Below are 12,372 nucleotides of genomic sequence, written 5' to 3'. Positions count from 1 at the left end.
AGAGAGAGAGAGAGAGAGAGAGAGAGAGAGACAGCACAGAGGACTTGAGCGATTTTGGTTTTTTTTTTCTTTCCAGTGCTGTATCGAGGAAAACTCGTGTTGCCCCTGCTGCACATCAAAGTCAGTACGCACACCAATACAGCTAAGGGAGAAGAGCCATATGCACACCTGCAATGGAAGCAGCTCCGTCTCAACTGTGAATTCATTCGTAAAAACAGCGGCTAAGATTTGTGCATGTACTGAGGACTGGGACGTCACGTTGGCCTGCATTGCGCAAGTTGCGTATGTTTCTTTGCAGCGGAGTCGATGATCAATGCGTGGACAATGATGCTCGCAAACACCCAGAAGGATGTTGGCTGGAAGAAATCCGGGGAGGCTTCATGACCAGTATACAAAGGCTGACACCAGGCTGCGATAGGTAGTATCAGGCATGAAAGTGTGCCCATCTTGGAGAGCTTCATGCTCGTACAAAGAGCGCAACTTTCATGTATATATTGTTCGCTTATGCTCTTATCGTGGTCCCGGATAGTGCGTTGATGAGGTTCTTTGCCGCCGAGCCTCGTCGTTGAGTGTGAAAGCCTCATGCCAGTGATGGCAGATCTATTCGACCATTGTCCCGTGCCATCCCCTGAATCGTGACTGAATGTAGCACGCGTTCTGACCCGGAATGCGCGAGGTGCCCGGCCAGAATCATCAATGATGCAGAAGATGAATCGCATAAGTGCGCCAGGTACCTCTTCCGTGTGTTCAAAGTCATGGCAGTGCATTGATCTGAGTCTTCGGCCAAAGAGGGCCTTTGACCTGACACCCATCTTCGCCCAAAACCCATGCAGGCTGGTGCGAACATCAATGATCTCCTGGCTCATTCATCAGATGCAGGGATACAGAACGCCGTCTGGACAAAGTGTTGATTGCAGAGGTGCAAGCTGCTCAGCTGGTGAGTTGGGCTCACAGCTTTGCCTTGATCGGGCTCGCAGCACCGGTGGTCTCCTCCTGGACTGCAAGACACACGACCACAGCAATGTCGTCTGGTTTACCACCTTCCCACCCTTCCTGTGGATAGTGTCGCTTCACCTCTTTGGCAAAAGGTCCCTCTCGCCTGCGATCTAAACCAGCCACCTTGGCTTCGCGCATGATGGCCGCTGCGAGCTGTCCGGGCAAGTACGGTTCCTGCGCACTGACTTCGATGGCGCGCGGCAAGGAACGAATGAGTGTCTCATTGACCATAGTCTCTGCGCCAGCAAAGTTGTGCGATTTGAACCAATAGCCGCCATCCTCCATCACACGCTGCACAATCTGCAGAGTATCCTGAGCGGAGAGATTATCCCAGACACCATCCGTGGCGAAGATCACCACATCGCCGTGCTTGAGCTTGTGATTCTGAACATCAGCGTGAGCAGGAGTCTCACTGAAGTATGTAGAGCCTCCAAATATCGCATGTTGTGCTTGCATCCTGGGCGGGACTTTAGACAGCTGGTATGCTGTCATCCTATTAGCAGTGCATTGACCCTAGAACACGAGTAACCGGGCACGTACGTGTATTGAAAGCATGGGTCTGGACAATGGATTTATGGGCCACTTTTCCAGGGCCGAAGATGAGGTAACCCGAATCACCAAGACTAGGTCACTTGTCAAAAAGATACCCATATGCATCACATACGAGTTCTACATACTTTGCCGTTTCAATGTTGCCATCTTTGTCTGCAACGCCCAAACTGGCTGTGCATCCACCGGCTGCGATTCGTGGATTGGCCATGACTGCATCGTAGGCCTGCTGGAGCAGTTCTCGCGGCTTAAAGATCTTGCCAGCTGCCAGGCCTTCATATATATTCGCAGAGCCAGCCATTAGACCACAAAGTCCCTGGCTGTACTCGGAGGGATCCACGCCTTGATCCTGCCATCCACCCACCCCATCAGCGAGGCCAAAGGCGACATGATGCGGGCTTCCGCCGATAGTGGTGGCAAAAAATGCATCTTCGCCAGAGGCCGGCTTCGTTGAGCGCAGGTAAGGCGGGTTGGTATTCACGTGGGTCGAGGCATAGTTCCAGTGGTCTCTGCCTGGTTTGGGCACTCTCGGTGGTGCGCGCTTGGGCGCGGCAGCGGCAGCAAGGCGATAGGTGAAGGATCCAGGTGCGGCGGCAGTGGCAGATTGGGACTGTGATCGTATGGACTGCTTCGTGGCTGCGGAAGTCAAACGTTGTCTTCCGAGCAGCATGTCAGGCCAATGGACCTCGGAGGCGAGAATAAAGAAGAGGACCGCGCCGGTCAGCAACATATTACCACATGGTCGGAGCGGCGAGGGTGGTGATGGTCATGGAATATGCGCTTATAAGCAGCGAAGGAGGAGGGAGATGGCAAGATGAGGATGTCTTCTGCCAGGAGTCTGTTGAGAGTAAGGTATGTAGGAACTGCCAGTAGGAATAACGTTCCGCAAATAAGGTTCGTCTAAAGTCCGAGCAGTCTGAGCGAGATACTTTGGAGGTAGGTACCTGTAGCTTGTTGAAGAAAACACCTGAGGTACTACATGCCTTACCAGGTATACACCAACACCAACCACAACGCCATCATGCATCCGTCCCGTCAGGCATATGTGAACGATGAGAAAGAGGTAAGCACTCACACGCCTCACAACCGTTGCACCATATTCACACGCATGCCAGACCACGAACCGACCACGCGCAAGCGGCGAGGCACTCCAAACAGACTGACTGATGGTGATTTCGGCAGGATACCACCCTTGACCTCAGCAGTGTCCGTACGTAGTCTGCCTCTGTCGATCTATATACAGCTCCCGACTGACCAATGGAGCAGCCCTCGACACCAACTACCACCTACCTGCGACAACTATCGGCGGCGAGGCCCAGCATGCTTCGACAGTGTTCAATGAGTTCGCGCGGAAACGCAAGGCTGCAGCCCTCGCTGTGCCCACCGACGACCAGCGAGTGCGCACCGAGCTCCGTGCCCGAGGTCATCCTATCACTCTCTTTGGCGAGCGCAAAGAGGACCGAAGAGAACGCCTGCGCGACTTGCTATTGCGCGAGCAGGAGGGAGGAGCTGTAGGCGACGATGACGATTCGATGGCAGATGCTGAAGAGGCGGATGACGGCGACGAGGAAGGCGAATTCTACATCGAGGGAAGCCAGGATCTTCTGTCAGCACGTCGAGATATTGCGCGGTACTCGTTACCGCGCGCTGCTCAGCGCCTAAAGCGTCAGAAGGAAGAGAGCAAGATTCCCGTGGCCACGCATGTGAAGCACAGGAAAGCCATTAAAGAGAAGCTTTCCAGCGTCGAACTTTTTGGCAGTCAGATCGCCAGCGAACGTCCCGTCAGCCTAACACGATTTGCGCCCAATGGAGAGCTGCTAGCGTGCGGAGACTGGGGAGGCACTCTCAAGCTGCTGGATGTGCCGACACTGGAGACGAATTTGACGTTGCGAGGCCACAAGGGCATGATTGGAGGCATTACGTGGTTCCCAGGCGCAACAATACCTGGCTCAAATGTTGCATCAGGCGATGTCAATCTTGCTACAAGTGCAGCCGATAACGAGATACACTTGTGGTCACTGGCCCAAGACACACCCGTGGCAACACTGAGTGGTCACGGCGCGCGAGTGTGTCGGATAGACGTTCATCCTTCAGGACGTTACCTTGCAAGCGCCAGCTATGATACGACGTGGCGTTTGTGGGACGTCAACACTACCACGGAACTGCTCTTGCAAGAGGGTCACAGCAAAGAAGTCTATTCTATTGGCTTCAACGAGGATGGCAGCCTTATAGCATCTGCTGGGCTGGACTCGATCGGCCGCATCTGGGACTTGAGAACCGGCAGAACTGCCATGATCCTCGAAGGGCACATTGGGCCCGTTCATGCACTGGACTGGAGCTGCGACGGGTATCGCGTCATGACTGGCAGTTCTGACGGCTTTGCGAAATGTTGGGATCTCCGTGCCGTGCGAGAAACCGCTAGCATAGGTGCTCATGTTGGTGGTGTGTCTGACCTGAGATGGTTCAAGGGCAATGACGGACCACTGTCTACTTCACCCGAGAAGATGGACACAATCATGGCCGATGGTGACAGCGACGTGGCTACTGAGCCTCAGCCTAAGAAGAGCGGCACCTTCGTCGTCAGCAGCGGCTTCGATAAGAATGTCAACATCTTCTCGGCGGACGACTGGGCGTTGTGCAAATCTCTAACAGGGCATGACGGCACTGTGCTCTCGGTTGATGTGACAGCGGACTCAAAGTGGATTGCATCCTGTGGACGAGACAGAACCGTGAAGCTCTGGGCGAGAGACGCCATGGACGGTATTTGAGTCGACCATTATCGATGGCCGTCGAAGTCATGTGCAGATGCAAGATATCGTTCATTGCGGAATGGCACAGTAGTGATATGAGCAGCGATCACGTCTCCGCGGGCTCTTGATTGCCCGCTCACTTAGGCTTATCAGACACATACTCATAACGAGAGTAAGTCGCTGGAATAGATCCATTGGCCATACACTTCATTACGGCTCCCAGCTCAGCTAGTCTTCAACTGACCCGGAATAGTTCCTCCCCGTACAAGACGTCCAGCTCTCGAAAGGCTGCTGCAAATCTGTTCATCTCGTCTGTGGCTGGTCTGGATTTAAAGAGCGAGCCAAAGTCGGCAATACAATAGACGCTGTGCCTATACCCACGCTTGGGCATGTATAGAAGCTGCGTGCTTCATTCACTAGCGAGGTCAACATGTCGAAGACCATTTCGATTGCATCGTCATGGAAGGCCTTCTCAGAAGAGTACCTGGATTACTTCGGATAGTTTGGAGGTAAGGTAGCTTGCATTCGAAAATATACCTTGGCCTGCGAAGGTAAGCCATCCCGCCCGCACACCTCAGCTCTCATGTGCGTCTTTGAAATCTTGCATGCGTCTGTACCTCTTCCTTCGTTTTGGGAGTTATATTCTACACCGGGCGGTGTTGACTGAATCTCAACTGTCCTGCACCAGCGTCGATGTAGCTTTGCTCTGAAGAGAGTATCTCAACGTTGCAGACTCCAGGCTACCTCCTACATGTACCACTTGGTTGAAGTACGGTAAGAAAAAGTGGTCCAACAGAACCGAGGCCGAGCTGGTGGATCAGAAAATACAGCAATATTTCCCAAAAAGAACATTTAGCTGACTGTCAGAAATCATACTAAATTCTTCTTTAGGCATCTTATTGTTGCATTTCGTGGTAAGCCAGAATGTACAGTCAGTACAACATTGTATAAGCCTCCCATCTCTTCTCTTCACTCAGATTCTATCACTCACATTTTTCTGTATAAAGGTTGGGTTCTCCTTCAGCCTTGATGAAGCTCCTCTTCTCAATAATCTTGACAATCACCCTTTCACTATACTTCACGCAACAAGACAGCATCAAGGAATACATGCGCAGCGTTCTTCACTCGACCAGGGCATTCCATCATCTCAGCAAGAACTTCCACAATTTCTCCAAGCCTCTCTCCAACATGGCCAATACAACGAAATGGGTAGGATACCCAGTGATTCCTCCAGAGGACCCGTCCTTGAATGCAGCGAATCCCAAAGCTCGTGGCATTCTCAAGACATTCGAAGCGATCGAGCAAGCCGAGGGAGCAGGAGCCACAGTGCGACGCAGTATTGGAACACCCCGACTCCGCAATTTCACACCTTTCCTCATGCTCGATCATTTCAGCGTGGCACCTCCCGCAGGCTTTCCCGACCATCCTCATCGCGGCCAAGAAACCATCACCTATCTTTTGAGCGGTGGTGTGGATCACGAAGATTTCACGGGGGAAAAAGGTACACTCTTTGCGGGCGATTTACAATTCATGACGGCTGGCAAAGGAACCGTCCACGCGGAAATGCCCCACGATAATGGTGATGGTTCTGCCAATGTCGGTCTGCAATTGTGGGTCGATCTCCCCAAGGAATTGAAATTCTGTGAGCCTCGATATCGCGATTTGCGAGGTTCGGAAATTCCAATCGCCAAGTCGGATGATGGGAAAGTGACGGTCAAAGTCATCTCGGGGCGCTCGTACGGTGTCGATTCACTGCAGGAACTGGCTTACACGCCCGTCTGGATCCTGGATGTAACCATCAGTCCTGGCGGACGCATCGCGCAGCCCATTCCTGCGGGATGGAATTCTTTTGCGTACACTCTCGAGGGTACCACGATTTGGGACACGGGCGCTACGACACAAGCAGTGGAGAAATATCATAATACGGTGTTCGAACAAAAGGGCGATCAGGTCATTGCGTCTGTACCAGAAAGTGCAAAGGAGAATGCCAGATTCATTTTGGTAGCAGGTAAGATATCCATCATCCGAATTATAGCCGGCGTGCCATATGTCTGCGATCATGCTTGCTAACTTGACTTTGCTACCGTTTAGGCATGCCTTTGTCACAGCCCATAGTTCAATATGGCCCGTTTGTGTTGACGGACCCGACGCAAGTAAGGCAAGCGGTGATGGATTACAGTACGTTTGTGAACGGATTCGAGCGCGCGGAGGGCTGGCAATCCGAAATTGGTCAGAGAGCCATGTGATGGAATCTCGACAAAGTTGTAACCGCAAGAAATCGACCAAAGTAATGACTCAAAAAAGGCGTGGTTCTCATTCATTCTCTGACGACAGTGATGGTCGGTATTGTCGCGACCTCTTCCAGCCTCTCTCCCTCTCCCCCTTTCTTCCTCTGTGCTCGGTCTCTTCTCTTCTTTCCCCTCTTCCCCTCTGTCTCTCTCTCTCTGAGTCTCTATGTTTCTATGTCTCTCTCGGACCTGTCCCTGTCTGTATATTTCTGTTTCTCCGTCTGTCTCTGACTCTGTTTACGGCCCTAGCTAGCCCTCTGTCTGTCTTTGTGTCCGCTTCCCAATCTTAAAGCTTGTGATGGGCTTCTACAAGATAGGATGGCCGTTGCGGAGCTTGAACACAGACATGCAATGCTCCCAAACGACTGCTTGTGTCTGTCCCATGTCTGGGTTGGTTCTCCTCGGCGGTACACCATGGTGTGGCACTGATAGGGCGGAGCACAGATGAGGTATGATCGCTGAGACACTGGTTCATGTTGACATTCAGGCACAGCTTTTCGGACGCGTAAATGAACGCTGGGCTGCTGCTCCCAGGGGAGCAATGAGTTGGTAGATTCGGGCGTGTGCTTCAGGTGTCGTTACGGGTCTGTCGTAGGTCCCTCTTGTCCAGACTTTGCACAACGACTTGGGCCACTGGTGGTGGTGGCGTTGCCTCCTTGAAGCCCATCATCTGGCCCATTAATCCGCTGGGCTTGGGCATGGGACATTCCCGCTTCGGTCGCCCGCCATTGCCGTCGGTGGCAGCTGTCACGATGGTGGTGTCTTCGCCGTCGCGGACGACTTCATCGGCATCAGCATCGCCAGTGCGTTTCCTTCGTCGCCGCATGATGCGGCCATCGGGAGTCTCGTAACTGTCGGCAAACTGGCGGCGATCAACGGGACATGGCAGCAGATGAGGCAGGGCGACGACGAGGAAGGAGACGGCCAAAGTGGTGGTAAATAGCGTGCCGGTGGTACGAGAGCGTGGATGGAGGTAGTGCATGGTTGTGCGCAACTGTGTCGGGCGGTTGACGGTTGTTCTCTTCGAACCATTCCATCAAAATATCCATCACAAGCTTTCCGGGTTAGAACTTGCTACATGACTCGCGCGGATCCCAGAACGCGCATCTCTCTTGTCTTAGTTCCACCTTCTATCTCTCGTCTGCAACTTTGGCCGGCCATACAACTCGACACCGTCTCCCGCCTCTCACGCCATGACGACTGCTGAGGCCGATGCGCCCGCTGCTACCGATGCCGTGCGCAGGTCTGCAAAGAGGACACGCGAGCTCTTCGCCGCCGACTTTGGTCAGGCGTCGGCTCTCGTGAAGCCGCCGCAGCCAGCCATTGCTCCAGACGATGCCTCACCACTCGATCGGGCACAGAAAGCGAGTGTCGCGGCGCGCATCCACAGCGAGTACGCCGATGTCCAGGAGCTGCCTGCCATTCTGGCCCAGAAGCAGGCAAATGCACAGGCTGGATTGGCCGCGAGGAGGAAGAAGCCCAAGACCACCGACGAAGCAAGCGATCCGCAGATGGCCCAGATGATCGAGAGCGCTGCATCGTCGCAACATCACAAGGCACAGTCCAATGGCACTTCGACTGCGCTCACTCGTATCAACGGCACAGCAGGCGCAAAAGCCCCTCCGAATGCGAATGGTCCAACGCCGCAGCGCAACACTCCAGGAAGCAGTCTGGTCCGGCGCGACACCGTAAGACAACAGAAGCCGCAGTGGCATCCTCCGTGGAAGCTCTTCCGTGTCATCTCGGGCCATTTGGGCTGGGTTCGTGCTCTAGCTATGGAGCCAGGCAACCAGTGGTTCGCGTCGGGTGCTGGAGATCGTACAATCAAAATATGGGACTTAGCCACGGGAACGCTGAAGCTCACTCTCACTGGTCACATCTCTTCCGTGAGAGGGCTTGCGGTGAGTCCTCGGCATCCATATCTTTTCAGCTGTGGCGAAGACAAGATGGTCAAGTGCTGGGATCTGGAAACCAACAAAGTCATCCGCCACTACCATGGCCACTTGTCTGGGGTGTACACGATGAGCCTGCATCCAACGCTCGATGTTCTATGTACTGGAGGTCGGGATGGAGTAGTGAGAGTGTGGGATATGCGCACGCGCTCGAACATCCACGTCCTGGGCGGGCACAAGGGCACGGTGTCCAGCATTGTCACGCAAGCGACAGATCCTCAAATCATCTCTGGTAGTCTGGACAGCACAATCCGAATGTACGATCTTGCAGCAGGCAAGACGATGGGTGTCTTGACCCACCACAAAAAGGGTGTTCGTTCACTCACCACTCACCCGACTGAGTTCACTTTTGCATCTGCAGCCCCTGGGCAGATCAAACAATGGCTTTGTCCCAAGGGCGACTTCATGATGAATTTCGAGGGACACAACAGTGTCATAAATTCTCTTGCGGTCAACGAAGACAATGTCTTGTTCAGCGGAGGTGACAATGGTACCGTTGCGTTTTGGGACTGGAAGACCGGCCACAGATTTCAGTACGAGGACAGTATAGCGCAGCCTGGTTCGCTTGATGCTGAAGCTGGCATCATGACCAGCACCTTTGATCACACTGGCTTGCGTTTGATCACGGGAGAAGCGGATAAGACAATCAAGGTGTGGAAGCAGGATGAAAGCGCCACCGAAGAGACCCACCCTCTGCAGTGGGCACCTACACTCGGCCGGCAGAAGTTCTAGTCCTGTACCGTCTATATCCCCAGAGGATTATTGCAACGAGACCATGGAATCGCAACAAAGAAGTTGCAACCTCCAGTCCACGAGACGTGGTTGTAATTCTTGGTGACAGGCACCACAGGCTTCTCTTTGGACAATGAAGCCATGATCAGCCCAAGCAAGAGCACAACTCAGATGATTCGGGTTCATGCTGACAACTGGGCAGCGGCACTTTTGGCTGCAAGGCCTAGCGTAAAACACCGTCAACATTCATCGGTTGGGCTATCTTGAGGCGCGACCAGGCTGGAGCACTCAGCGCAGAAATGAGGGGCTGATTCTCTCGAGAAGGACTCGGCCTTTGCGCACGCGTGCTGCTGTATACAAGCTGGCTCATACCACAGACCAGCCCGCGCCCATGTCAGGGGATGGGCCTGGTAGTGTCATAGATTTCCGACATGTAGACGGCACGTACATGTCGAGATGTTCGTTGGCGCGCAAGCACCGGCTTGACCGTCCTGTACTTCCTATAATCACCGTAAGACAAACCCTGGAACCATCGGTTGCGGATGTAGCAGGTCTAATGTATTCTGAGCAGTGACCCAATTCATTTGAGAAGTCCTGCCATGGGCGGTCGTACTGTTATGTGTATCATCCCTGGATTCCGGGAAAGCCATCTCCATGGCTCCTCATACTCTGTGCCTTCGTAGTGCCAAGCACGACATTGACCATGGGAGTGTCCGACCATTGCAGAGATACCAGCAATTAAAAAATTGGTTTCACGACGTAGGTAATGAACCGTATTTCCAGGCATAAGATCAAGTCAGTTCAAGGAAGAACTCCCCGACGTACCGTACTGTATACGCTGCGAGCATGTGAGAACTGGTGCGTCGCAAGTGCATCCAATCTGACGTGCTGACACCAATCAATGGACACAGCAGCGATCCTCAGTCGTTGTTCTGAACTCTCAGGACAACCGTGTGAAACGAAGCACAGTTGTTACCTACTTGCATACCTTAGGGTCTGACGGCTTGGATTGGGGCAGGCGACCATTTCCAACCGGGCTGTTCATCAGTACATGCATGACTTAGCATCACATTGCTTGCATGTACATGTATGTATCGGAAGGGTCTTGGATAGAGCTGATGACAGCATCAAGATCAATGACATGACGCGAAGGCACTGCCGCTGGCTCAGCGACTTCTTTCTCAGTTTTACACAAATCCAAGTTGCATCGCTTTCTAGAGTAGCGAGACCAGGTCCGATGAGGATGTCTCGAAGAGGACAACATCCTTTTGAAAGGTGGTGCAAAAGGTATGGGCTGCTACATGGTGACTTTTTCCCAGAGTAAACTCCAAGGTCCTTGATCAAGCACTGGACCACAATACATCGTGCAAGACTCTACTCGTCGAGTGTACAGCATTATTGTTTCAAAGTTGTCAATCTGAAATCATGCGAACCTGGCTGCCAGTGCTGCTACAGAATCACAGGCCCACCCACACCCTTCCACTTCCACCTGACGGCAAGATCTCGATCCGGTTCACGGGTGTTGATGAAAGTGGTGGCAGACGAGAAGTCAGGGCTACTGTAAGATATGAATCTCGAACCGAACTTGGGAAAGCCTAGGGCCAAATGACGAGGTTCGTGGTTTCTCGCTCAATCTGCTTGTGGAGGCATGCGAGCGTCGATGGGGTCACCAATATCTTGGTCTCAATGTTGTGCATTGTGATGTGATTGCTGATCGCTTTGGAATCACGTCGCCAATCAATGTCCACTGGCCGCGTTCTCCTACTCGAGCGGCCACTTTCATCATGCAGTTCTTGAAGCTGTGCTTCGTTCGGTGACCTTTGATGATACTTTGCGCTTCGGCATCATGACCAAAATCTGTTTAGGCTTGTCGAGACTGTGAAGTAAGCATCCGCAGGCCGATGATTCGTTACCATATAGTCTCGTGTAAGCTGTTGCCGTTGCCTGCGAAGTGAGGTGTGGCTTTTTGAGCAGAATGTGAGATTGCTGCAAGTCGTCTGAAATTCCTTGGCAACCTGTACACTAGCGCCCGACTTTTGCAAGCAGTCGCTCCTCTACGCCATCAAGTATGTAGTTGTGCTCGATGACCTCGAGGTTTTCAATCTCGGCTTTGAACTGCTTATCGGGATCCTCCGCACCACCCATTGGATTCTGACCCATCTGCGACTGAGCCATCTGTTGAGCAACTTGTGAGGCCGCTAATGATCTGGTCAGCACCGGCTCAGCGAACACATAGGCTACGAATGGAGCTTACCATTGTTGCTCCCCAAGATGAAGTTGTACACAGGTTGCAATCCGAACAGGGTCAGAAAATACCAACTGAGACTGCTCACCCATCGTACGTCGAGGTCCCTCGTGCCCACGCCCGCTTGCAGCATCTGCTTGAATTGCGGTGTAAGAGGGAAGGGGAGTTTCACTGATGCGATTGTCAGCACAGACATGGAACAGCCTCCTGCACAGCTCCTACTCACTGATGACATAGCCGCTGAAGAAAGCGTTGATCCATCCCATGATCAATGACTGCGGTACCATCATCGCCACGTTGCCCTTCATCATGCCCATCATGCCGTCCATTGCTCCCGGATCCGTGAGTGGGTTGGCCGGTGGCTTGCCCCTGTTCTCTGGGTCTGCCAGAAACCTGCCCTCCTTGACCGCTTCGTGGTAGAACTCTTTTCTCTTTTCGAACGCGGCTTTGCTGATTTGCGTGTTGTTCATACGGAGGTTCTGCATGCGAAGAAGAGAGCGCTGTTGGCGGGTTTTCGGCAACGGCTGCGGTTTCGGCGTTGATTGCAGGAGAGTCGAGAGATAGTGGCGCAAGATACCGGTCAAGACCATGACGATGGTGATGGGAAGCAGGATCCAGTAGCTGTTGAGGAAGGCAATGGGTCAGTAAAGGCATTGAGACATACATGTGGACATGCATATGTGGTAGAGAACATGAAGGTGCGTACAAGAGGGCAGGATCCCGATGGATCTGCTGTTCAACTACACCCGCGGCCCCCATGACTGCGAATGTCTGGACAGCCTGTACGTCAGCTTGTGATGTTGCGATGTGGTCTGGCGGCTGTATGGTATGAGAGTGTATACATGTGGTGCCGTTGTTAA

General features: G+C 53.0%; 6 protein-coding genes across 6 annotated transcripts; 3 read left to right on the top strand and 3 right to left on the bottom strand.

Annotated features, from left to right (window-relative positions):
• Positions 1–74: 74 nt before the first annotated feature.
• On the bottom strand, positions 75–2,290 carry SEPMUDRAFT_146003 (protein serine/threonine phosphatase 2C). The gene is made up of 4 exons (XM_016903398.1): positions 1,674–2,290; positions 1,537–1,619; positions 169–1,481; positions 75–108 (listed from the first exon to the last, which is right to left on the bottom strand). Exons 1-3 carry the CDS (start codon positions 2,273–2,275, stop codon positions 949–951), a joined length of 1,218 nt encoding a protein of 405 aa, XP_016764999.1. The 5' UTR covers positions 2,276–2,290; the 3' UTR covers positions 75–108; positions 169–948.
• A 234-nt stretch (positions 2,291–2,524) lies between these two features.
• On the top strand, positions 2,525–4,313 carry SEPMUDRAFT_112900 (WD40 repeat-like protein; the record flags this gene model as incomplete). The annotated part of the gene is made up of 3 exons (XM_016901003.1): positions 2,525–2,608; positions 2,728–2,755; positions 2,812–4,313. The coding sequence occupies 3 exons, from the start codon at positions 2,525–2,527 to the stop codon at positions 4,311–4,313; spliced, it is 1,614 nt and encodes a 537-aa protein (XP_016764998.1).
• Positions 4,314–5,302: 989 nt separating this feature from the next.
• Positions 5,303–6,613, top strand: SEPMUDRAFT_146002 (RmlC-like cupin). The gene is made up of 2 exons (XM_016903397.1): positions 5,303–6,303; positions 6,387–6,613. The coding sequence occupies exons 1-2, from the start codon at positions 5,325–5,327 to the stop codon at positions 6,539–6,541; spliced, it is 1,134 nt and encodes a 377-aa protein (XP_016764997.1). The 5' UTR covers positions 5,303–5,324; the 3' UTR covers positions 6,542–6,613.
• A 14-nt stretch (positions 6,614–6,627) lies between these two features.
• Positions 6,628–7,565, bottom strand: SEPMUDRAFT_76512 (uncharacterized protein; the record flags this gene model as incomplete). The annotated part of the gene is made up of 1 exon (XM_016910144.1): positions 6,628–7,565. The coding sequence occupies one exon, from the start codon at positions 7,563–7,565 to the stop codon at positions 7,152–7,154; it is 414 nt and encodes a 137-aa protein (XP_016764996.1). The 3' UTR covers positions 6,628–7,151.
• A 172-nt stretch (positions 7,566–7,737) lies between these two features.
• On the top strand, positions 7,738–12,345 carry SEPMUDRAFT_122308 (pre-mRNA splicing factor prp46). Its single transcript, XM_016901761.1, has 5 exons — positions 7,738–9,778; positions 9,839–11,465; positions 11,522–11,683; positions 11,739–12,133; positions 12,219–12,345. Exon 1 carries the CDS (start codon positions 7,777–7,779, stop codon positions 9,265–9,267), a length of 1,491 nt encoding a protein of 496 aa, XP_016764994.1. The 5' UTR covers positions 7,738–7,776; the 3' UTR covers positions 9,268–9,778; positions 9,839–11,465; positions 11,522–11,683; positions 11,739–12,133; positions 12,219–12,345.
• On the bottom strand, positions 11,290–12,271 carry SEPMUDRAFT_112896 (uncharacterized protein; the record flags this gene model as incomplete). Its single annotated transcript, XM_016901002.1, has 4 exons — positions 11,290–11,465; positions 11,522–11,683; positions 11,739–12,133; positions 12,219–12,271. The coding sequence occupies 4 exons, from the start codon at positions 12,269–12,271 to the stop codon at positions 11,290–11,292; spliced, it is 786 nt and encodes a 261-aa protein (XP_016764995.1).
• Positions 12,346–12,372: the final 27 nt, after the last annotated feature.

Source organism: Sphaerulina musiva, assembly GCF_000320565.1.
Source record: "Sphaerulina musiva SO2202 unplaced genomic scaffold SEPMUscaffold_1, whole genome shotgun sequence".
NCBI lineage: Eukaryota > Fungi > Ascomycota > Dothideomycetes > Mycosphaerellales > Mycosphaerellaceae > Sphaerulina > Sphaerulina musiva.
This window is presented reverse-complemented; position numbering and strand designations above follow the sequence as displayed.